The 25,414-nt window shown below is 44.3% G+C and overlaps 1 protein-coding gene and 1 long non-coding RNA gene across 4 annotated transcripts in view; one reads left to right on the plus strand and one right to left on the minus strand.

Annotated features, from left to right (window-relative positions):
* The window catches only part of LOC134927468 (uncharacterized), a 53,813-nt gene extending 34,509 nt beyond the window's left edge, over window positions 1-19,304 (minus strand). Inside the window, exon 1 of the long non-coding RNA XR_010177649.1 lies at window positions 19,187-19,304. This is a non-coding gene — a long non-coding RNA (uncharacterized LOC134927468). The remainder of the gene's footprint in view (window positions 1-19,186) is intronic.
* COLQ (collagen like tail subunit of asymmetric acetylcholinesterase) overlaps window positions 1-25,414 on the plus strand; it is a 250,697-nt gene that overhangs the window by 209,790 nt on the left and 15,493 nt on the right. For 2 of the 3 annotated variants that reach the window (XM_063921952.1, XM_063921953.1), the window contains 4 exons: window positions 6,857-6,937; window positions 16,115-16,202; window positions 16,395-16,513; window positions 19,506-19,625. In XM_063921952.1, the coding sequence (XP_063778022.1) occupies window positions 6,857-6,937; window positions 16,115-16,202; window positions 16,395-16,513; window positions 19,506-19,625 (408 nt within the window). The remainder of the gene's footprint in view (window positions 1-6,856; window positions 6,938-16,114; window positions 16,203-16,394; window positions 16,514-19,505; window positions 19,626-25,414) is intronic. The other variant, XM_063921954.1, reaches the window with a different exon arrangement.

Raw genomic sequence — 25,414 nt, forward strand, 5'->3', positions numbered from 1 at the left:
GCAAATGCATTTCCTTTAGCTTCCATGGTTTGGCTCTTAGTATGTGCTTGTACCTTGATTATGCCAATCCTTTTAGGTAGTTCCAATGCTCTGAAGAGTTCCATAATCAAACTGGCATGTTTGATGGGTTTTCCATTTGCACCTTTGAAGTCCCTACTTTTCCAAATAACAGCGTAATCCTGGGACTAGATGTTAGCTGTCATGTTTTCAGCATGTATGCAGGCTCTGGTCATTGCTATGAGTTCTGCTTCTTGTGCTGACATTCTTGGTAGCAATGGTCCAGAGTCTATGACTTCAGTTTCAGTTGTTACTGCATATCCTGTCCTTGGGGATCCATTATCATAATATCTTGATCCATCGACGAACAGGTTCATGTCTGGATTGTCCAGTGGTGTATCTTGGACATTAGGAAGAGGTAAAGTTTCTAATTCCATGAGGGCTAGGCAATCATGTGGAAATGTTTGTGCTGTATTTTCTGCGTCTGTAGCAGCATTTTCCTCCTCATCTGACGATTTACCATCATTACCATTTCCCCCTCTCCTCCCCTCTTTTGAATCGTTGATGGGAAGGAGTGTAGCTGGGTTTAGTACAGTGCATCTTGTGATGGTGACATGGGAGGCGCTTAATAGTGCTACTTCATATTTGGCAAGTCTGGCTGCAGAAAGATGCTTGCTTTTTTTCTTGACTTAGTATTTCTGTTACAGCGTGCGGTACTTGTATACACAGTGGATGATCAAGCACAATGATGTCTGTCACCTTTTCCTTCAGTATTGCTGCTGCTGCCACTGCTCGGACACAGGATGGTGCTCCTCTGATAATTGGATCCAGCTGGGCTGAATAGTATGCCACTGGTCTTTGTTTTGGTCCGTATTTCTGGTTAAGCACCCCTAAAGAATGCCCTCTGTTTTCATGGCAGAATAGGTTAAAAGGCTTTTTGTAATCAGGCAATCCCAATGCTGGGGCTGTTATTATGGCTTGCTTTAGTTTTCTTACTGCTTCTTCAATGGTGTCCCTGTTTTCTGCTGACGCCTCCTTTTTTGTTAATTCATATAGGGGTTGCATCAGTAATGAGGCTGAGGGTATCCATTCTCTGCAATAACCAATAAGGCACAGGAAAGCTCTGATTTCTTTTAATGTTCTTGGGGTTTTTGCTTGAGTTATTGCTTTTGTTCTTTCATCAGTAAGATGCCTTGTTCCTTGGGATATGCAGTGTCCTAAAAAGATAACTCTTTTCTGTACTAGCTGTAGTTTGGCTTTTGACACTCTGCAATCTTCTTCTGCCAAAAAGATGAGTAGTGATGCTGTTTCCTTTTTTTTTCTTCTCTTCTGTCTGTGCAGCAATAAGCAGATCATCGACATATTGAACTAACTGGGTGTCTGTAAAGTGCGGTCTCCATTTCTGCAGGATTAATGCCATTGCCTCTGAGAAATCTGATGGACTGGTTGCTCCCCCTTGGGGTAATCGTGTCCAACAATATTGTTTACCTTCGTGAGTGAATGTTAGAAACTTCTGGCTTTCCCATTCATCAGTAGATAATCTGTTTTTCCCTCCTTTTGAATCTTGAGATTCAACACCTTTATTGATTAATGCTAGAAAAGGGTTGCTGAGTTGAGGGTAATACATCGTCTGATGGTTACTTGTCGCACTTTGGCAGTGCTACTTCATACATGGTCAGCCTTGCCACTGACAGGTGTCTGGTTCTTGCTTGTTGAAGCTTCTCTGTACCTGCATGTGGACCCTGGATGATAAGTTCATGATTCAGCACTATGCCTGTGCTCTTATACTCTTCTAGGACTGTTGCTGCTATCACTGCTCTGATGCCGGTAGGTGCTCTTTGATTACCGCTGTCAAGCTTGCTTGAGTTGTAGGCCACTGGTCTTCACCTCAGTCCATGATTTTGCATAAGGACTTCTATGTATGGCCTCCTTCTTTAATAGTCAGGTAGTTCTAGGGCTTGAGATGAGGCAACTGCTGTTTCCAATTGTTCAATAGCTTAATTCATCTGTTGCTGTATGTAGGATGCGGACCCTCCTCCCTTTCAGTGTTGTCATACAATGCTTGCATGTAGACTGGTGCTAGAGGTATCCGTGTTCTGTAGTGTCCTACTAGGCCCAGGAATGATCATCTGACTTGCTTGACACTAGTTGGCATCTTAGCTTGCAGTCTGAATCTTTTCCTTCTCACTTTTGTTAGATGTCGGGTACCTTGGGTGTCCTAGGAAGATTAACTCTTGCTTGACTAGCTGCAATTTCTCCTTCTGAGGCTCTGCAGCCTCGGTCTTCCAGAAACTTCACTAAGGACACTGCCCCTTCTTGGTACTTCTTTTAGTGGTGGTGGCAATCAGCAGTTCATTCACATCCTGTATTTAGCTGTGTGTTTTGTGGATAAATCACTTGGTGATATAGCCCCTCCACATGGCTATCCTGGTCCAGTAGTATTGCTTACTTTCTTCTACAACTGGTACTGCGGGAATGAGCCAATATTGAACTTCTGTTTTAATTTGCTTCTAAATGGCTTTTTGTTCTTTCCTTTGATAAGTTGCTGGAAAGTTAAACTTCTGCTGGTGTGTACTGTATTCTCCTTGGATAAGCTTTAGTACATTGTGCTTCAGCAAAGTCACTGGACATGTACTCCGAGGTCAAGAACTGGGCTGGTATTGGTGACTGTAGTTCTAGCATCTCCTGTCCTTTTAAGAATTTCTGATATCATAAGGTCTTGTGGTATCTCCCTCTGCTGTCTTCTGCGTGTGCTGGCTCCAGTATTCATTAGGCACAAACGTATTTCTCCAGTGGGCAAGGTGACTGTAATCATACCTTCTGCTGTTTCCTCTGGAGACATTATGTTCACTGGGGAGTACCTGAAGAAGCTTGTACTTCATATTGGCAGAAGAAGCATCATTAATTTGTCTTCTGGAACTTTTTCTGTCTTGTTCCTTATTATTTGCTTTAAACCCCAGAGCTTCTGTTGCTTTAAATCATTGCATTATCTCTGTAATCTTGCCATGTAGTACTGACCACTTGTCAGATGTCTTTCTTTGTCCTTCTTAAAGCAGACTTCCTTTAGTCTCCAAACTTTCATGCGATCTTCATATTGTTTCTCAACTTTTCTTTTTTCAATCACCTCTCTTTATGATTAATTCATTATTCTTCATACTTTGTCCTTTCTTTACTTGCATATTCTTTCTCACTGCTGCTGGCATGTCATCGTCTTAGTCCAAGTCCACCCAGGCTGGTGTTTAACATAATGATGTTTATGCTGGGAGTTGTTGTTCCTCTTTGTCTTACTTTTCCTGTGAGAGATAGTCTTGTATAGCAGCTTGTATTTCAGGTTACATCTTTGCTTTCTTGCAGGGGTAGGGCTTAACCTCCCAATCCAGTCGTTGCAATGGCTTGATCTGTAAGTAAACGTAGAGGAATCTGGTTGTGCATAAAAACAGCTCTTGAAACCCTTGGGTCTCCTGTGGGTAAAGTCACTTTTATCGAACTGCCAGTGGTGACTGAGTACACTGTTGCCGACACAGGAGTTGCACACCTTCATATTCTATCATCTTGTGTGTCGTATAGTGACTTTATCATAGTAAGTTCTGATGGACTCAGTCTTTTCCTGTTTCAAATTTGGGGCTGTTGGTGCTCTGAGTGTCTGTGCATGACACCATCTCTTAAGTCTTGTCATGTACATCTTTCCACTTTCAAACGTTGTACTATTTTCCTCTGTCGGAACGTCCGTTATGGCTGGGCAATCATCTACTGCATCTGCTTTTAACATGGTGCTTACTGTTTGGGCAGTTCCTGGTCCTAGTATAGCCTCACACAACTGGTGGTAGTTGACCCATGCCGGTGTCCATATGGTTTGAATTCTTTCCATATAGGCATAAAATGCTGTTGGGTTTTTTCTAGGATCTGGGGACTCTGCAACTATATTTGCGAGGTCATTGCCATACCATGGTTTGTGGTGTTGGCTCTGTACGATGTATGGTTCGTTCGTCCTGGCTGCATTATCTGGGTTGCGTATTCTCTGTACTTGTGCTGGATACAGAGAAACAGGCAATGATGACCGTCTTTCAGTATTTCTAGTCGCATAGATATCTTGGCATGGTGGTTCATGGGGTGAAATCCAGTTTCCACAATTTGGGCAATGTTCATATCCTTCTGGAACGCAAAACTGACATACCGAACACAATCTTTCTGGAAAATATGTCAGTTTATTCTGTACATTATGCACCTGGGCATGAAAAGCTGTAGAGGCTGTGTCTTGACCCCTTGCTTCTCCTCTTCACCTGATTTGCACCCTTTCGCCTATAGTTCCTGATTGTGGACAATTGTTTACTGGACTCATAGCTTGATTCCAGGTGTCCACCACTCGTTTAAACATGAGGGGAGCTTTAGGTGGCTAGTTTCTTTGGTTGGTCTTGTTGGGGTTTCTTGTGATAAAGTATCAGGACACTGGGGCATATTCTGTACACATAGCTCAGGTAAATCATTTGGATTTTCAACCACAGATCCTTTCAAGATAGGGCTGATTATTCGTCACTCTTTTCCTGGTTCATCTCTTTTCAATTTTACTGTTAGTGAGCTTGCAGATGATTCAAGTCTGTTCATACTAGGGGTACCTGGGTGTGCATGCATGTCTGGGTATAGGGGTGGGGTATAGTGTGGAGGTGCTGTTGCTGGACTAAGTCTCAGTGGTCATTAATTCACTTGGTACCTCTTGCTGCTTTAAAATTGTTCGGCTTGCTCCCGAGTCTATAATGCATTGATATTGGTGACCTGTTGGCAGTACAAGGGTCACTTGATCATTTTCTTGTTCAGATGGTGTTTTGGCAGGGAGGTACCTCGGGAAGCCACTTCTTCATGCTTTAGGTTTTTCTTGCTGGTTTTCACACCATTCCTTGTATTTTTTGCAATTCTTCTTGAAATGTCCTTTTTGCTTGCAGAAATAACACTTTCTGTCATCTTGCTTGGTTCCTTCTTTTGAGTTCCTTCCTGTGGCCCCTTGCGTTGGGCTTCTGATTTTCCACTTGCTTTGTTCCTGGACAACGTGAACTGTTACCTTCGGTATGGCATTCTTTTCTTTGGCTTTTCTTATTTTTTTTTCATTTTCTCTTTCTTGTGCTACAGTGATCCAGATGGATACTTGATCTCTACAATTATGCTTAATTATCCAACTCTTGTTACAGGAGGCAAATTTTTATTCCTTTCAAAGCTTTCCTCCCCTCCCTGTTACTAACAATATCCACGGGTTTGTCGGGCCCTGACATCTTTACAGACCGCGCTCCCATGCCTGGGTGAACGTGCGCGGAACCCCTCCTGATGTGGTATTTTAGTAACTCCTTATGAGGGACTTAAAATCTCCTTTTAGAGCTTTATTATCCAACTCTTGTTACAGGAGGCAAATTTTTCCCATTTCTCTAGGTCTAGTGTCCCTTCTGACGGAAAACCTGCTCTTTTGAAAAAAAAATTCTTATTCCTTTCAGAGCTTTCTTCCCCTCCCTGTTACTAACAATATCCACGGGTTTGAACCCCTCCTGATGTGGTATTTTAGTAACCCCTTATGAGGGACTTAAAATCTCCTTTCAGAGCTTTCCTCCCCTCCCTGTTACTAACAATATCCACGGGTTTGAACCCATCCTGATGTGGTATTTTAGTAACTCCTTATGAGGGAATTAAAATCTCCTTGTGAGACGCTGACTCTGAAGAATCTCTTCTATCCTTGTACCTAAAGAGCTCCTTAAATCCGTCTGTGGACAAATGACTGGGGTTGTAGTGTTGTCCCTTCCTCCCTGTATTGGTGGAAAATCTGTTAGTACTGCTCCCCAAGTGAGACCTGCATACTAGATTATTTCTTCTGGATCACTGAGATGCGTCCCTAATATTATTGTTAAGTCACTCCAAGGGTCTATCCCTTCTGCCTATATAGACTCCTGCTTGTACCAATACCCCTGTTGTTCCTTGTGTTCTTGGTAAACTCCCCACTATTCTTGGAATACGTTCACCTTGTGTCTCTTTCAGACAGTAGCTGTTCTTTATTACTGACCCAATTCTACCCCTTAACTGTCTTGCATAGGGACATACAATATATACAGTACAATGTGTGCAGGAGAATCTAGTTACTGACACTGGTTTCATTATTCAGCAGACAACCCGACTCCCCCCCACCTTTTCAAAAGCATATTGACAGAGTACATACAACAGTGCAAGGATCCAAAAAACAAGGATGACAGTAGATGCTATATCTGTTATCTGTGTGCACGGCAGCTGTTTGAGGCTGCACGGGCACATGGGTCTTAGACCTGGGATTATGTGGTTCCTAGGCCAATAGGTTATGATGTTAGATCAATCATTCTTAATGTAATGTTCCAACAATTCCCTTTTTTTAAATGACAACCTATTTTACAATAAAATTCATCATCATTTTCCACATAACCAAATGAGACTTCAGTGCTTGTAATTGCCACCAATCTCGGTGCTACGGACCCTTTGTATTTTCTTAACACAACAACACAGGTACAAGATTTGCATACACCTCTTTGGTTATTTATCAATTCAAACTGTTTATCAGCATTAGAATATACCTTGGCTATACGCCACCTTTTAAAAATGTAACTTTTTCCTGGATATTTGATTAATTTCCCCTGTACACTTGTGACAAATTAGCTGAAGATATTTACCCACAATTCAACAATATAACATAAATGTATGGTACCTTAAAAAAAATTCTTCTGACTGACACTGGGCTCTTTAAGATATTCTCTGACCTTCCCGACTGGACTTCCGCAGATTCATTCAAGAAACGCTGATTCAAATGAGCAGGTAGAAATCTACACATTAAATCTCACTTACCGTTTTTTTTTATCAGCGGTTCCTGAAAGATCAGAGGATTTGTTGCCAGTGGAGGAGATGCTGGAATATCTCCGGACGATGCTCCCAAAATGTTAGGGTATGTTAACCTATTCAGGTCTGGTCTATAAACTCTCTGCAGTCATCAGTCAGAATTCTGTTTCTTTTGCAACCGGTTGGAGATCAGTGAATGAAAAGGTGACACAGGATCATGTGTAACCTAAGCAGACCATAGTTGACTTGGCTTAGGGTCCATAATAGGTTTATTTTATAGCTTAAAGACAAAGGATTCATGTTTGCCAATACATTTAGCCAATCAGAATACACCATGTATGTCTCAAAAACTGTAATACATCAATTGTCATACAAGATTATAATTAGCAATTAGAACATTCTTGAATATAGTTTATTGCTTCATGATTATCAGTCTTTCGGACATAAACTCAAAACATTCTATCCAATTAGCCTTGGATACATCTGGCGTTGCCTTGTCCTTGAACACGTCATGCTTTAAAACAAGATATTCGAGGTATATAGTCTGAATATATCTGTCCAATATTTTTAAGGATACACGAACACATTTTGTGATTAACAGTAAATATCTTAATCAATGCAAAAAAGCGTGAATCAATATATTTGCTATACTGCGGAAGCTCCTACACCATCAGCAGCGACTATCCGATCGCGGCAGTGCCAAAATCGCCTGCTAGCGATCAGGTCTAAATTAGCCCCAAAGTGTAAATAAACCGACTACTCCAACCCGCAAGCCCCTAAAACACTTGTCCCACTCATAAAGAACCCCAATATAACTATCTTATACCTTGAACCAGGGCAGCCATCAGGGGGGGGACTGTGGGGACTGGTGTCCCGGGCCCATACAGATAGGGGGGCCCAGCCCAGGCTCCTACCGCCAATACCTGTAGAGCTGCACTTGTCTGTAAATCAACAGCAGGCTGATGCGCAGGGAGGACTTTTCAAAACAAGCCTTATCTGCACATCAGCTGTCTGTGAACCGTTCCTGTCGGTCATCTAGACTCCACCTATATGTAACGTTCACAATCTATGACATCATATAGGGGTGGAGCAGTGCGGCTGAATCTTTTCTTCGTGAGGGAGGGGCCCTGTCTATTTTGTCAGTCCCGGGCCCCACAGTTTCTGATGACAGCCCTGCCGTGAACCCTAAATTACATCACTTTGCAGTTTTTCACCTCAAAACTGACATTATTGGCCGATTAAAAATAATTAAAACTTCTAAATGCTTAATTAGTCATTAGGAGGGTGTCCCGGGGGTTCTGAACCAAATTCCGATATTTTTACCTAAAAATAGGGATTTTCCCCAAGTTTTCGCCTGCTCAGAGTAGGTGAAGGGAAATTTGTGAAACATTATTGTGGGAAAAGTTTTCTTATGTGCCATAAAAGTCAGGTTTTTCGTGCGAACACGAGTTATGGTGGCTAATAGGATACCCCCCCAATGTCACTTTACAGACATAAAATAAATAAATAACACATTTTACAAAGGATTTTGTATTTCAGCAAGTACAAAAGCACAAAGAAAAAGCCTAGAGAACAAAGTAAGCATACTGTCAGGTTGGTGCAGTCACTTTGGGTAATTTATTCCATGGGTTATATATTCCCCCCCATCAAAGGTACCAGGTGATGCAGCTGTGTTGGGTGCACTACGTAGGATTTCTCTGGGTGTAATAAGTTACACCTAGAAGAGAAGACACAAAATGACACTTGTCTTCTAGAAGACACCTAGAAGAGAAGCCACCTCACCATTTTTTCGGAGACCTGCGTATGTGCTGTAGACTCTGGCACTGTGCCAGACGGGTATATTCAATATGAGTCGGGTCCATTCCGACATGCAGTTGTCGGAATGGACCCGACAACCCCTATTCAAAAGAGCGGCCAAATCCGACTGTCGGATTTGGCCGCTCCCAGTGTCTTGTCCTGCCGCTGCTGTCAGCGGGTGCCGGGTGCGCTGACAGCAGCGGCGGGGGGAGCTGTCTGCGGTGCCGGGGGGGGGGAGGAGAGAAGGGGAGCTGTCAGCGGCTGCCTTGGGAGAGATGACTGCGGTGGTGGGGGGAGCAGCGGAGGAGGATGAGACGGAGAGGAGACGGGGGGTGCAGCAGCGGAGGCTCACGGCGGCATCCACCCGGCTCCAGCAAGCAGGACCTCGCTTGCTGGAGCCGGGTGGACACTGCCGCTGGGTTCCTGCTCTACCCGTTGCCCTCTCCCCCCCCCCCCCCCCCCCCCCCACCTTCCTTCTGTCTTCTGCTCTCAGTTTGCCTCATCTCAATACGACTTTTTTTTTAAGTCGGATTGAGATTGTCGGAAACGGGGCTAAAAACTGTCGGGTTTGGCCCCGCTACCGATAATGCACGCTGATCGGCGGCTGAAGCCGCCGATCAGCGTGCATTCCGACAGCATTCCGACAAGTCGGGTTTCCCGACTTGTCGGAATAAACGTGGCTCTCACGAATAGGTCGGAACCCCTTCTGACTTAAAACTGAAAGAAGCTGCCGTCTTTCCGACAGGACGGCAGCTTCCGACAGTTATTGAATATACCCCTTAGTCTCTAGTGCTCAGAGAGCTAACAGTGCTGCTGGCTACGCGACGGAGAGGAGGGGGCCCATACACAGAGACTGCACATGGGTCCCCTCCTCTCTAGATACGCCGCTGACTGTAGATACTGACATTGTCAGTCTTAGTGCCATGTGCTTTTCTGAAACATGTCATATAGCATTTGCCAGACATACAGTATGCACACAATATGGAGAGAAGATCACCCTGCCTCAGTCACCTGTTCCAGCTATTTCTCTGTGTGCCTCTAATATACAAGCACCATTGACATTTGGGAAATGTTCTGTAATGGAATGCATTATAGTCACTCAAGTCAATTCACAACTACACAGTGATATGTATCTCTGCATATGGAATCCCGCTCTTGCAGAAAGGGATTCCCAGAACATTTTGGAGGCGACACACTGTACAAGTAAGTGCGTGCATATGCGGCACCTACAGTAGCCCTGGACTCCCTGATGTTTGTTGACAGCCCATATGACGGCCTATAAAATTCTGCAAGTCTAACTAAGATGGGGGTGAGATGAGGTGTCATTGCCAGTGTTTCCACGGCACTGCAAGAGCACTTTGTTTCGCTCGCACCTAATTTATTTGGCCACTTTGTATTATGTGCCCTACAGTTATTGATGTGAAACATCCACAGTTGTTCTGACTGAAGTGAATGGCAATGATCTGTCAGTTGTGATGGCAATGAGATGTCATACCAGTGAGCGTTACCTAAGAAACGGAAACAGAACAGATATACACTTTGCATTAGTATGTCTGCACTGGCTTCTGCAAAAGTCCTGATGCTGGACACCAATTACTCTATTATTATCTGGGCTGGCGCAGAAACTTATAGGTACAGTAATTGACTACAGCACCCAACAGATACTGCTGCCTAGTATTTCTATACCCCAGCTTTATATCGATTGGGTCCTGTAGTCAGTTTCATTAGTAACACTGCTGCTGCTGCCTCTGCTGCCGCTGGCAACACTGCCGCTGATGACAATCACTGCAGCTTAGAATGACTCTCCGGCCATGTATTAGCTGCGGTATTGTCCTTGTTGCGTGTGTAACTAAAGATTACTAATAACATTCTTACCGTCAGTCACAGTTTACAAAAGCAGCAGATGCTGAAACAAGACTGCTGTCACACAGGAATCAGCAGGCTGTGTTCTCTCCTGCCAGGGGACCAACAAGGGGCAACTGAGCATTAACAGCAGTCACAGTGACTGCAGCAAATCACTGTCCTTGCCCAAAACTCCTTGGAGGTTCATGGCAGGCTGAGTTAAGCTGCAATGAGGAATCTGGATGTTTTGATTTAGATTGTGTGTCCAGCTCCATACCCCTTTCTATATGTCCAGCTAAAGCCCCACTTCTGTGTCTCCAGCCCTCCTTCTGTCTCTCCAGCTCCAGCCCCCATCTGTCTCTCCAGCTCCAGATCCCTTCTATGTCTCCAACTCCAGACTCCCTTCTTTCTCTCCAGCTCCTCCAGCCCACACATGCCTATGATATCTTCTAGTGGCTCCTGCATATCTGCCTAGCCAGCTCCATAACCTATAGTGATGTCATGCACACTGCGTCTTCAACAGAGGTTGAGTGCCATGGGAAAGGGCGGATCAGCACAGAGGGCCAGCAACATAACTGTCAGTGTGTCACTGGCTGGCCCTCTGTGTTAATCCAGCAGTGCCTGTTGTCAGAATTTCCAGAGAATGTTAAGGAATGAATATGGAACACATTTATATAATTCATGATGTAAAGATATAGCATTGGCGCAAGCCGGTAAATATACAAATGTGCTGTGTGCTTATAATTGTGCACATGGTGTACATTGCTATCATAGATTGATGAACTTGGTGATGGGACATCTGTTAATTTTGTCCTGCTCTAGTGTACCCATCAGCTCTCGCTGTGTATCTCCAGCAGTCATCCTTATATAAATATCACTACTGAAGCAGCATCTAAATTAAGAAGTGTTATTTCCACATCCATTTTTAAAGCCATTTTACCAAATCTCCATACTCTCTTAATCTGGTTGCTGGCTGACAAACAAATCAACATCATTCAGTAGATGTGACTTTATTATGATACTTATACAACTGTATTTATTAGGGAGGAAAGCAGCATACTGTATTTAAGACATTAGTGTTTATTTTAGTGGCTTAGGTCATTTGTTTAATAATGGCTTTTGCCGGTCCCTAACTCCTTAACGGATTTTACAGTTAGGGTTGCAAATGATTAGTTTGTGGATTGTTATATATTAAAATTAGACTTACTACATACTCAGAGATTGGCAGCCATTTTTTGACCTGACCCTGTATTCAATGCAAATTGTGGATTCACCAGGACCTAGTGACATGAGTGATGCATAAGAAACTTGTGATGTCATTAGTTGCTAGTGAATTGATAGGCTGAAACTGAAAATGCCGCTACGGACAGAGATACAACCTCTTGTTGTCACAATCTGTGTGCCACAACAATGTATAGGCAGTGGCATAGGAACAACATTTTTCCTAAGAGGGTGTGGGGGGGACGACAAAAGGGCAAGGACTATCTCAGGGCCTGGAGCCCCTTTTTCTGGCATTTGGTATCTCGTCTTACGACTCCCATCCTATCTTAATTTTTGATAGTGTTCCTTGGGTTGGACAACCCCAGTTTCATTGCTTATGTTACTGTGCATGGACGACAGTCCAGATCCTGCATGCATGCACTGGCGACAGCGACGATCGTTGCCGACCTGCGGGGCCGTGCATCGGTCGTTGTTGTCGGCATACACACATACTGATAAAATGAGTGACATCACTCAGGGAGGGGGAAAATGAGCAACGTCGCTCATTTTATCAGCAAGTGTGTATGGGCCTTTAGAAACATATCAATTCAAATTCAATTGTTCATCTTAAAAAAATGTCATAGTCGTTAAACTAGTTTTTATTCAGATTTCGCTGACAGCCTAATCTCATTTGATTGGGAGTATTTTTAAATCTAGCCACTGCCTCACTGGTTAATGGTATGTGCTATATATCTATAGTCACTCCCTCACTGGTTATGGTATGTGCCATAAATTTAAATTGCAATATCTCATGTTTGTTACCGAACACACCGCACAAAATTCAGGGTATAAGTAGAGTGAATAGTTGTTCATCTATACAGGTTGTTTATAAAATGTTTATGAACAGAACACAAAGGGGGCAATTCAATTGTTTGGGCGTCTAATTTTCCCCTCTAAATGGGAATGTTTAGATGCCCAAACAATAGTCACAATTACATTTATGTTAGGACGCATGTTGCTCCAGACAGGGTTTAACGACATAAAGTCACTAAAACCTTTTAAAGTCCTCCCGTTCAAACGCCCAGAGTGCTGAATTATCGCACATTTCTTCTCGTACCTCAGGAGGCTGCAGGAAGAAATGTCATCCCTGCGGCTACAGGGCGTCTAAACGGAGCAACAATTGAATTGCTCCCTTTTGCGCCTCTGGTGGTAGCCGCAGGGCAAAAACAATGAAATCAGCCCCTTACAGTTTTTTTACATAATCAATCTGTATACTAAGGCAATCTATAGTAAAGCACATGTGGTAGTTATACTAAGACAATCTAGATTTAAGAAAAGTTTCACAAGCTTAGAACATATACAGTGGGAGCCGCGCTCATCTAATGCAGCTCCAGCGCAAACGTGCACTCCCGGCACGGCTAGGCGATCCAGCACGTAGCCACGCTACAGGAGTGCACAGAGACGCTCACATTGCAGTGAATGGGGCGCGTGCACGGCTCACACGCATGCGCGTCCCAGACGCTACGAAAGGCGTGCTTCGGCCGGCGTGCTGTGGCGCAGATGGAGCCACGATTAGTGTGGCTTCATCTGTACGATGACTGTTCCTTTGTCGCACAACTTACAAGAACAGTCAGTGGAAAGAGCAGCTTCCCAGTCTCGTGTGTCTGCTTATGCTACTGCACATTTTGATAGCAAAATGAGTGGGGCTTCATAAAAAGTTAATCAGCTCCTAGAGCGCCCTAGCTGCATCTTGTCGCCCGACGATGGCAGAGTTTCACAAGACCTGGCGTGCCAAGAGGGCTGTTTGGTGTGACTGCAACACAGATGTATGAGGACACATCTGTATATGAGTGCTGAGGAAGGCTTTGGTGGAAAAAGGTCAAAGTGCACAATTAAATTACACTCCAACATCACATGACAATCTTTTAAACTGCATTCCATTAGTGTAGCTGATACACTCCCATTCTGCACTCTCATCCACTTCTGTAACCATAGCTGGGGTGCTCCTTAATGATTTGTGCTGAGACAATCCATAAATATATTGGTTACCCTGCAATTGCTGTGTGAGGGGCACTCTCCAGGCATCAGTATGGCAGTAGTTGGACAGCCATAGTTGTTTGCTAATATAAGGTTATAACGATAATGTCCTGCAGATTCAAGACCATTTTACATTTACACTAGTGTAAGTTAAATTGATTAAAATCACATATGTGCCTTGGTCTTATTAAAAAAGAGAGAGAGATGTCTTTATTTTTTTAAACATTCAAGGACAAATGCATTTTTTGTGTTTTGTTTTTGTGATGGAGATGGAAATAACAGAATAAAAAGGGCAGTGGTGGAATGCCAGGCCAATGGCCTACAATATATACTGTTTTATATATATAATTCCAATGCAGTCCACACATGTTTTAACACCAACTTGCTGGGGTGACATCTAGTATAGAATAGGACCAGTAGGTCAGTCCACTCCAATAAACAAAATGCAGAAATGTGAGCACTCACCAATCTTTATTTATTGATCAGACCATCATAAAAGTACAGGTACCATCAACGTTTCAGTCCCTATGTCCCACATAGTAACCGAAGCGTTGATGGTACCTGTATTTTTATGATGGTCTGATCAAAAAATGTCTAAAAGTATGAAGACTGGTGAGTGCTCCCATTTCCACATTTTGCTTATATATATATATATATATATATATATATATATATATATATATATATACACTGCTCAAAAATAAATAAAGGGAACACTAAAATAACACATCCTAGGTCTGAATGCGTGAAATATTCTTATTAAATACTTTGTTCTTTCCATAGTTGAATGTGCTGACAACAAAATCACACAAAAATTATCAATGGAAATCAAATTTATTAACCCATGGAGGTCTGGATTTGGAGTCACCCTCAAAATTAAAGTGGAAAAACACACTACAGGCTGATCGAACTTTGATGTAATGTCCTTAAAAAGAGTCAAAATGAGGCTCAGTAGTGTCTGTGGCCTCCTCGTGCCTGTATGACCTCCCTACAACGCCTGGGCATGCTCCTGATGAGGTGGTGGATGGTCTCCTGAGGGATCTCCTCCCAGACCTGGACTAAAGCATCCACCAACTCCTGGACAGTCTGTGGTGCAACGTGGCATTGGTGGATGGAGTGAGACATGAAGTCCCAGATGTGCTCAATTGGATTCAGGTCTGGGGAACGGGCGGGCCAGTCCATAGCATCAATGCTTTCGTCTTGCAGGAACTGCTGACACACTCCAGCCACATGTGGTCTAGCATTGTCTTGCATTAGGAGGAACCCAGGGCCAACCGCACCAGCATATGGTCTCACAAGGGGTCTGAGGATCTCATCTCGGTACCTAATGGCAGTCAGGCGAGCACATGGAGAGCTGTGCGGCCCCCCAAAGAAATGCCACCCCACACCATTCCTGACCCACTGCCAAACCGGTCATGCTGGAGGATGTTGCAGGCAGCAGAACGTTCTCCTTGGTGTCTCCGTACTCTATCACGTCTGTCACATGTGCTCAGTGAGAACCTGCTTTTATCTGTGAAGAGCACAGGGCGCCAGTGGCGAATTTGCCAATCTTGGTGTTCTCTGGCAAATGCCAAACGTCCTGCACGGTGTTGGGCTGTAAGCACAAGCCCCACCTGTGGGCGTCGGGCCCTCATACCACCCTCATGGAGTCTGTTTCTGATCGTTTGAGTAGACATATGCACATTTGTAGCTTGCTGGAGGTTATTTTGCAGGGCTCTGGCAGTGCTCCTCCTGTTCCTCCTTGCACAAAGGCGGAGGTAGCGGTCCTGCTGCTGGGTTGTTGCCCTCCTACGACCCCCTCCACGTCTCCTGATGTACTGGCCTGTCTCCTGGTAGCGCCTCCATGCTCTGGACACTACGCTGACAGACACAGCAAACCTTCTTGCCACAACTCGCATTGATGTTCCATCCTGGATGAGCTGCACTACCTGAGCAACTTGTGTGGGTTGTAGGGAGGTCATACAGGCACGAGGAGGCCACACACACTACTGAGCCTCATTTTGACTTGTTTTAAGGACATTACATCAAAGTTGGATCAGCCTGTAGTGTGTTTTTCCACTTTAATTTTGAGGGTGACTCCAAATCCAGACCTCCGTGGGTTAATAAATTTGATTTCCATTGATAATTTTTGTGTGATTTCGTTGTCAGCACATTCAACTATGTAAAGAACAAAGTATTTAATAAGAATATTTCATTCATGCAGATCTAGGATGTGTTATTTTAGTGTTCCCTTTATTTTTTTGAGCAGTGTATATATATATAGAGAGAGAGAGAGAGAGAGAGATACAACTTTAAGATTGTTTCTAAATCTTCTTCCACTTATGTTTGCTAATAGAATATAGTTTATCTACAGTATATCTTTTGTGTATTACGTAACAATGTGACAAAGTATTTTTTTTATTTTCAGGGAGAGAAGGGTATGACTGGTGCCATGGGAATTATGGGCCCTCCTGGTAGACCAGGTTCTACTGGTCCACCTGGACCTCCAGGACCAGGTAACAAGGAAGAATATGACTACCTGGATTTAAAAGCACTGTTTACATCTATTTAGAAAAGAAAAAAAAACTATATTATCATATTATCATAGGATTTTGTGTACCAATCACTGTCCATCATTTTTCTGGGTATCAAGAGAAGTGTTGTGATGTATCTGAATCAAACATACAGTAACATTGCCATCTTCTCAGGGCAACTAGTTGTTGGACCAAAAGGAGAGAGAGGAGTACCTGGACCTCCAGGTAGATGTCACTGTAAGCACCCTCAGTCTGTGATTGAAGAGTCAGTTAATGGATACAACTCTGCCAAGGTACATCTCTCCAAACCCTTAAATGCTATTATGTAGCTGTGTAATATGTTAATAATGATTTTCCAGTCAATGAGTCAATATTATTTCCTTGTGTTTATAGAGTAGACAAATATTCTGTAATAACATCCTATATAATAAAAGAATAATCTAACTGGGCGCTAGTAACTATTGATTAAAAATATAACAAAGAATACAGTCTTTTACAGCTGCCCCTACAATATGGAGCTGGAAATCCAAATGTTTAATAAAAATAAAGGAAATGGTAGCGTTAGTAAAAAGGCTGCTGGTTTGAATGTGGGTGTACAAAATGTATTAAACAATATATCGATAATCACACATGAAATGATTAAAATTTCCTTTGGAAGGTACCTTCCTGAGATAACAATAAAATAGTTAAACCAGTGACTCTGCAGGTGGATACTAAGGCATCTATGATAAATTCAGCACGGATCCACCTAACAAGTTCCTGAATAGGTAGGAAGTATGTTGATAACTGATTGCATATACTGAATTGTTAGTATTTCAATTAGCCAGCAGAACACATTTAAGCAGTTCTCTCACAGCTGAAGTTCAGCAATGGATGGATGCAATGCATATGTGCCAACAACCGGGGTGTGCAAAATCCAATACTGATAAATCACTATATGTTAATAGTGGATAACTTTCTCAGCAAATATTGAAGTAACCACTGCAGTGTTGGCAAATCACCATATGCTGTTGCAGACAACTTACTAAATATGTACCATTGATTATTACAAAAGGGAAAATAATAAGAGGATGAAAATAAAATTCAGAACAGGAGGTGTAGATGAAAGATTGTCATTCCACAATTGGATAGATTATAATGAATAATCGATTGAGGGTATAATTAAATTTCCCCTATGCAGAGCTGTCTGTAGCTCCTTCTAACAACCAGAATTATAGTGCATGAAGTTGCCGATATTGTGACTATGGCGCTGTTGTAGCCAGGAATCAAGTATTTACATAAAAAAAGTTGACCACCTGTGTCGCTGACATCATCTCAAAGAGCTATAAAGTAATGGAGATTCATCAGGAACACCATCCTATTGATAGTCGTCCTCAGCGGGTGTGGTTCGTTTTGTGTAAATGTAGACGGGCAGCGGGGTGACTAGGGGGGATGGCGGCGGCGTCTAAGTTTGCACGGGTATCGTGGGGAATAGCGGGGGGACGGGGTGTCAGCGTTGCAAATGTGCAGCAGGGTGCCATGTGCTGGCAGACATGGGTGGGGTCTTTCATGAAGGGTGTTACTGTGCTACCAGAGCGGGGAGCAGTGCCAGGGCGTTGTGTTACTTGTAGTGCCACGGGGAAACATGGAGCGCGCAAGGCAGTGGGGTGTATAGCTAGGCGTGTAAATGTTGACGGGAAGCGGGGTGACTAGGGGGGATGGCTGAACCGGTATTGGGGTGGATAGCAGGTGGGGGAGGCAGCGTTGCAGATGTGCAGCAGGTCAGGGGATTGTGTAGGTGGTGGATGTAAGGGCTGGCTGGGAGCTGTAGTTCCAGGAATGGAAGCAGGGGTAGCGCTGTAGAGTGTTTTTCTATACTTGGCCTATTTAATATTATATGTCGATATATTAACTGTCGAAGTATTTAGTGTCGATCTAAGTTTTGTCGATCTTATATATGTCGAGCTATTACCTGTCGACCCAATTAAGTTTCGATCTAAGTATTGTCGGTCAGAGTTTTTTCGATCTAAGTTTTGTCGATCTTGTATATGTCGATCTATTTGTTTGTCGAACAATTACATGTCAATGAGTTTTTGGTTGAACTTATTCCTGTCGATGATTTGTTTGTCGATCTTACGTTGTGTCGCTGTTGTGCGTGATCGATCATGTGTTGTGTCGATCTACTGTTTGTCAAATATGCGTCTTGTCGATGTTCGGGGTTTGTCGATGTAGTGGTTGTCGATGTAGTGGTTGTCGATGTTGCTGATATGTCGATCTTGTGTTTGTCGATGTTCGATCACTGTCGATGTAGGTTTTGTCGATGTTGCGTGGTCGATGTTAGCGTTGTCGAACTAGCGGGTGCCAATCCATCGACCGGATACCGTCCTCAGCATGCCCCTCACTTCGCGCTTTACTTATGAAGTTATTTTACCTGGCAGCTGTTCTTTGGGAGATTATAATTTACCATAACTTGCGGAAAGGTCATAGGTCAGCTATAGCAGTTAGATAAATGATTTGGAAATTTAAAGAAACAGGATCTTTGGAAATTCGACCTGGCAGAGGACGGAATTCAGTGCAATTGAAGACGTTGCGACTGTGGTTTTCACCGGATTAAATGGATATGTTATTGGTAGTAGCGTTATTAGGTAAAGGAAATCATTTGTTACAGTTTGGTGTTGTTATTCATTTGCCTGCCCATTTACACACCTTTTTCACATTGTACAGCACCGTATTCCCCCTATCGGCAACATTTTAGACTTTTCCCTGCATTCTACTTAAGGGTCTATTCATGAAGCAGTGAAAAGTGTGGAGAAGTGATTCAGGGGAGAAGTTGCCCATGGCAACCAATCAGCTTTGAAGTAACATATATAATTTGCATATTATACAATTGTACGGAGCAGCTGATTGGTTGCCATAGGCGACTTCTCCACAGGCTGACTTCTCCACTCTTTTCACTGCTTCATCAATAGACCCCATAGTCTCCTTACCTAATATGGTGACATTCTGGCTGTTAGATGGAGCCACTGACAGCTCAGATTTATTAGACATTTATCATTTTTCTCATATCTTTGTATTGGTTTGTTCCAGAAACAAAGTTACTTGGTGTTTTTTGCTTTACTTACAAGCATTAATCAGGCCTGCAATACAATGAGTAATAAGACGAAATAGGTAACAGTGGAATAGTTAAACTAACAGACAATAACCATACAGTAAAAATGATAATACAAGAAGAATCAACCGCATATAAACTAAACAGCAATGGGTCTGACTGAGATAATATTACATTTTATGTTTGTGTGTCTCCAGATATTTCTCGTCAACAGTCAGGAGGAGCTGGATAGTTTGGACATTGACAATGCATTAGCATTTCGTAAGGACTTACGATCCCTTTATTTCAGACACACAAATAGGTGGTTTCCTATACAGGTAAGAAAATAAGACGTAGACTTAATAAAGCTTCTAAAATAGACAAGTGGTGGCATTGCTCAAGACAACTAATCAGATTCAAGCTATCATTTCACTATTGCAATTTAGAAAATGACAGCATTTGATTGGTTGCCATTGGCAACACCACCAGTTGTCCCTTTTAGAAGCTATAGCAAATATACCCCTAAATCTCAGGAACCACAAAATAAGCCCTATCAAACTCTGTGCTTTTTTGTCCATGACGTTAGTATTACATTTGATCCTGGTGGCCAAAGTGTTAAGGAAACTTGGCTTATGGGATAGCTTAAGAGAATATTTTTATTGGTTTACTGTTAAATCACTGTAAAAAGAATATACATACTGTATATATATTTTTTATTGCTATCATATTTATCTGTGAATGTGAATTCGCACAATAGGACCTGATGCAGTTTTGATTATATGCCTGTGTGAGGATCATTGCTTGCATCATTTCCCACTATATATGCTCCACACATATGGAAGTACGCAGAGCCAGCACTATCTGCTCAGCAAGGATATGCAAAGCAGGGAGGCGCCGGGCTGAAGAGGCGCTTTCCCCGCTCTGCTTCCCTGCTGTTACTATCGGCTGCCGCTGTGCCTGTCAAACTGGATGGCAGGCAGCAGTGCCTGCAGCATGTAGTGCGGCTTCCCGTGTCAGGTCCTTCTGGCTCCCTCTCTCCTCCCCTACCTCCGAGCTGCACCTGTGACAGCGCTGCCTGCAGCTTGAAGTGACAGCTCTTCTTGTGTAACTATTGCACTCCCCCTTCTCTCCCCTCTCCTCCTGGGGACATGTTATGTGTAAGCGGAACTACTACTGTGGGAATTATGTGTGGCACTACTACTGTGGTGATATGTGTAAGGTGCACTACTACTGTAGGCATTATGGTGTGTAGTGCATGGCCCTGGGCTGGGGGTACAGTATATATAGGGAACCCGGGTGCGGTAGGGTATGCTCTGGATGCCAGGTGATAGGGTGGATTACGAGTATGTTCTGCAGGCAGGGGTGGTGGTTAGGGTGAGTACTATACTGTGAGGCTGGGGGATAGACTGGTTAGTCTATCATCCCCCACTGGAGTCAATACCTGGAGCACGAGCTCCATACACTCTACCACCTCTTGAGGCAGTCTGGGAGTATTAGTGAATATCAGGGGAAAGGATGGGAGAGTAGTGCAGAGCAGGGGGCAGGCTGGGAGTAGTAGTGGGGGAGAACGAGAGAAACAATGGGGAGAAAGAGCGAGACATGGGGGAGAGAGCAAGATGTGAGGAAAGAGTGAGACGGAGAGAAATGGGGACATGCGGGTGAGAGAGTGAGACAGGGAGAGAGACGGGGTAGGGGTAGAGTAAGATGTAGGGGGGAAATAGAGAGGGACTGAAAAAGGAAGTGTTAAGCGATACAGATTTGCAAAAGCTACTAAAGGCAATAAAATATCCTTCATTTCTCTTACGTCCTAGAGGATACTGGGGTCCACATTAGTACCATGGGGGTACAGACGGGTCCACTAGGAGCCATGGGCACTTTAAGAACTTGATAGTGTGGGCTGGCTCCTCCCTCTATGCCCCTCCTACCAGACTCAGTTTAGAAAATGTGCCCGGAGTAGCCGGGAAGCTCCTGAAGAGTTGTCTACATTTATTTTGCTGTTTGTTATTTTTAGACAACGCTGTTTGGCAACAGGCTGTCTGCTTCTTGGGACTTAGGGGGGGGGGGCGTCCCAACCTCCTCCAGGGTTAATGGTCCCATTCCCCACTGACAGGACACTGAGCTCCTGAGGGTCCTATTCGCAAGCCCCACCACGCCGAGCGTACAGACCCGTAGCACGCCGCCACCCCTAACAAAGCCAGAAGACAGAGAGTGGTGAGTAGACGGCCGGTGTCCCGGTTAGCGGGTCACCAGCTTCAATGGGGGCATAAGGGTATGGAGCCCAGTGCTGAAAGGCAGGCTGCGCTCCAGGGCTTAGGATGACATGCGGTGCGTGTGTCCCACTGTGAGGGGCGCGCTGAGCCACTAATGAAATACCCACACTGGCAAACTAGCTTACAGGGGTTCTAACCCACTGTTAAGCAACAAATATACCTCAGCCAGTATAAAAAACCCGGGAAGACTGCGCGCCATTACGGGGGCGGGGCTTTACTATGAGCGGATCCAGCAGCTCACCAACGCCATTTTCCCTCTGCAGCTCTACACAGACAGACTGGAAGGGAAGCGCAGCCCCTCCACAAGGACTCCAGCTTGCCTCAGTGGTACCAGGGGGTCATAGCAAACCGGAGGAGCAGTATTAGAATACTGAGCCTTTATTACAATTGCTTAGTTTGCGACCCAGCTACAATATAATTAGCTATAAAAGCTCTGTGTGGCTGGCTCCTTCATACTCTGTGTCTCCCTAGGGGGCTCTGTGTGGGTTAACTGTGCTTTTAACCTATTCATCACTGTATGTGTGTGTGTTCTTTTACATTTACTATGTCAAAGGAGTGTGTTTCATGCACAGCAGAGTGTTTCTCTCAATATGGGGGCTCACTGCCGTGTACTCAGGATAGTACATATTCTCAGGCTAGTGGATCTGAAACAGTATGGTTAGATTCATTAAAAGGGATGATTTAAAATATTTCAAATAAATTATCCCAAAATGAGAAGGAGACGCAATACTTAATGCAATCTGTTGATGACCTGATGAATAGAGATTCAGTAGTCATTCCAGCGTCTCAGACTCCTGCCATTTGTCCACAGAAGCGTTCCCAGGCCCAAATCATGCAGGATGATACCGATGATGATGATGATGATGATGTATCAGACCCAGAGGAGGGTGAGGTGGACTCGGGAGGGGGATATGCTGCTTTGTCACAGGGAATACAGGCCCTGATAGAAGCTATTAGAGACGTCCTGCACATCCCTGATAAGGTATCAGAAGATGAGGAGGAATCTTATTTTAATGTGAAAAAGAAATCCTCAGCTACTTTCCCTGCATCTAAGGAATTAAATTCCCTATTTGAAGCAACTTGGGTAAATCCTGACAAGAAGTTTCAGGTCCCAAAACGGTTACTCACATCCTTCCCGTTTCCTCAGGATGATAGGAAAAATGTGAAAACCCACTGATAGTTGACGCATTGGTTTCTAGGCTGTCTCGTAAGGTAGTTTTAGCTGTTCCTGGGGCAGCTTCCTTGAAGGATGCTGCAGACCGCAAGATTAAGACCACTCTCAAATCTCTGTACACAGCTGCAGGGGTGGCCCAGAGACCCACTATAGCTTGTGCATGGATCTCTAGGGCCATTGAAAAATGGTCAGGTAATCTAATTGACGGATTAGATTCATTATCCAGGGGGGAGATAATTTTACTCCTACAACATATACAGGATTCTCCTAACTTTATGATGGAGGCCATAAAGGATATTGGTTTACTCCTTGCACGCACCACTGCCATGGCAGTGTCAGCACGCAGGGGCTTGTGGCTACGGGACGCGGATTCCAGGAAAGGCGTGGAAAGCCTACCTTTCACAAGTGAAGCCCTTTTTGGAGATGAACTGGATACGTGGATATCCAAGGCTATGGCGGGTAAGTCTACATACCTTCCTTCCGCAGCTCACCCGCCTAGAAAATCCTACACTGCTCCCACTCTGCAGTCCTTTCAGACAGTGAAGTTTAAAAACAAAACCAAAGGTTCTTCTACGGCTCTTAAAGGCAATAGAGGTAAACCCAGAAAACCAGCAACTGCAGGTTCACAGTAACAGAACCCTGGTTCTGCTGCCTCTAAGCCTTCAGCATGATGGTGGACCACACTGCCTGGAAGACAGGCAGGTGGGAGCCATGTTTGAGACTCCTCAGTCATATATGGGCAACGTCATGCCAGGATCCCTGGGTCAAAAATCTTATAGCCCAGGGCTACAGACTGGAGTTTCAGGAGCTCCCACCTCCCAGATTCTTCAAATCTGGCTTACCAGCTTCTCAAGAAGCAAGTATGACTTTACAGGAAGCAATTCTAAAATTGGTACAGACTCAGGTCATTGTTCCAGTTCCACTTCAGCTACAAGGTCAGGGTTATTATTTCAACCTGTTTGTAGTTCCGAAACCGGACGGTTTGATAAGGCATATTTTAAATCTCAAGTCGTTGAACCCGTAATTACGGGTGTTCAAGTTCAAGATGGAGTCTCTGAGAGCGGTGCTCTCAGGTCTAGAGGAAGGAAAATTCTTGGTGTCTCTGGATATCAAGGATGCGTACCTTCATATTCCGATTTGGCTGCCTCATCGAGCTTATCTAAGGTTTGTCACTCCCTGTTCCAGGCCTGCTATTTGGCCTCTCTACGGCACCGAGGGTGTTCACCAAGGTAATGGCAGAGATGATGTTTCTCCTCCGCAAACAGGGAGTGAACATAATACCACACCTGGACGATCTGCTGATAAAAGCACCATCCAGTGAGTGGTTGTTAGACAACATTGCCCTCTCAACCCGACTGCTCCAGGATCACGGGTAGATTCTGAACCTACCAAAATCTCATCTGGAACCAACACGGAGGCTTCCGTTCCTGGGGATGATACTGGATACGGAGGCACAGAAGGTGTTCCTTCCTTTGGAAAAGGCATTGGTGATCCAGTCGATGCAGGATGTTTTAAGACAAACCTGGATATCGGTGCATCTATGCATTCGCCTTCTGGAGAAGATGGTGGCAGCTTACGAGGCGCTGCAGTAAGGAAGGTTTCACACAAGGCCCTTCCAGCTAGATCTGTTGGACAAATGGTCCAGATCACATCTTCACATGCACCAGAGGATCCGTCTGTCGCCAAAAGCCAGGATTTCTCTTCTGTGGTGGTTTCAGATTTCTCACCTGACCGAAGGCCGGAGGTTCGGGATTCAAAATTGGATTCTGCTAACCACAGACACAAGCCTCAGAGGTTGGGGAGCAGTCACCCAGGGGGAACAGTTCTAAGGAAGATGGTCAAGTCAGGAAGCCATTCTTCCGATCAACATTCTGGAACTAAGGGCCATATACAACGCCCTTCTACAGGCATCGCATCTTCTTTAAGATCAAGCCATTCAGGTCCAGTTGGACAATGTGACGGCAGTAACGTACAAAAACCGACAGGGCGGAACGAAGAGCAGAGCAGCAATGTCAGAGGTAACAAGGATTTTCCTCTGAGCAGAAAGGCACATTGTCCGCGATCTTCATTCCAGGAGTAGACAACTGGGAAGCAGACTTCCTCAGCAGACATGTCCTCCACCCAGGAGAGTGGGGCCTTCGCCCGGAGGTGTTCGGGTGCTTGACACATCGGTGGGGAATTCCACAAATCGACATGATGGCCTCTCATCTCAACAAGATGCTCAAGCGTTATTGTTCCAGATCAAAGGACCCACAAGCAGTGGCGGTGGATGCTCTGGTGACTCTATGGGTCTACCAGATGGTGTACGTGTTTCCACCACTCCCATTGATCCCAAAGATTCTCAAAAGACTAAAAAGGGAAAAGGTTCAAGCAATTCTCATTGCTCCGGACTGGCCAAGAAGGGCCTGGTATGCGGATCTACTGGAGATGCTCTTAGAGGACCCGTGGCCTCTACCTCTTCACGAGGACCTTCTCCAACAGGGGCCGTTCATCTATCAAGACTTTCCGCGGCTACGTTTGACGGAATGGAGGTTGAGCGTCAAATTCTAACCCGGAAAGGGATCCTGGATAGGATTATTCCAACCCTCAAACAAGCCAGAAAGGGTGGTAAACATTACCACCGTATTTGGAAACCATACGTCTCTTGGTGTGAGAATAGGAAAATTCCTGCGGTGGAATTTCA

The sequence above is a fragment of the Pseudophryne corroboree genome, chromosome 5 (assembly GCF_028390025.1).
Source record: "Pseudophryne corroboree isolate aPseCor3 chromosome 5, aPseCor3.hap2, whole genome shotgun sequence".
In the NCBI taxonomy this organism is placed as follows: Eukaryota; Metazoa; Chordata; class Amphibia; order Anura; family Myobatrachidae; genus Pseudophryne; species Pseudophryne corroboree.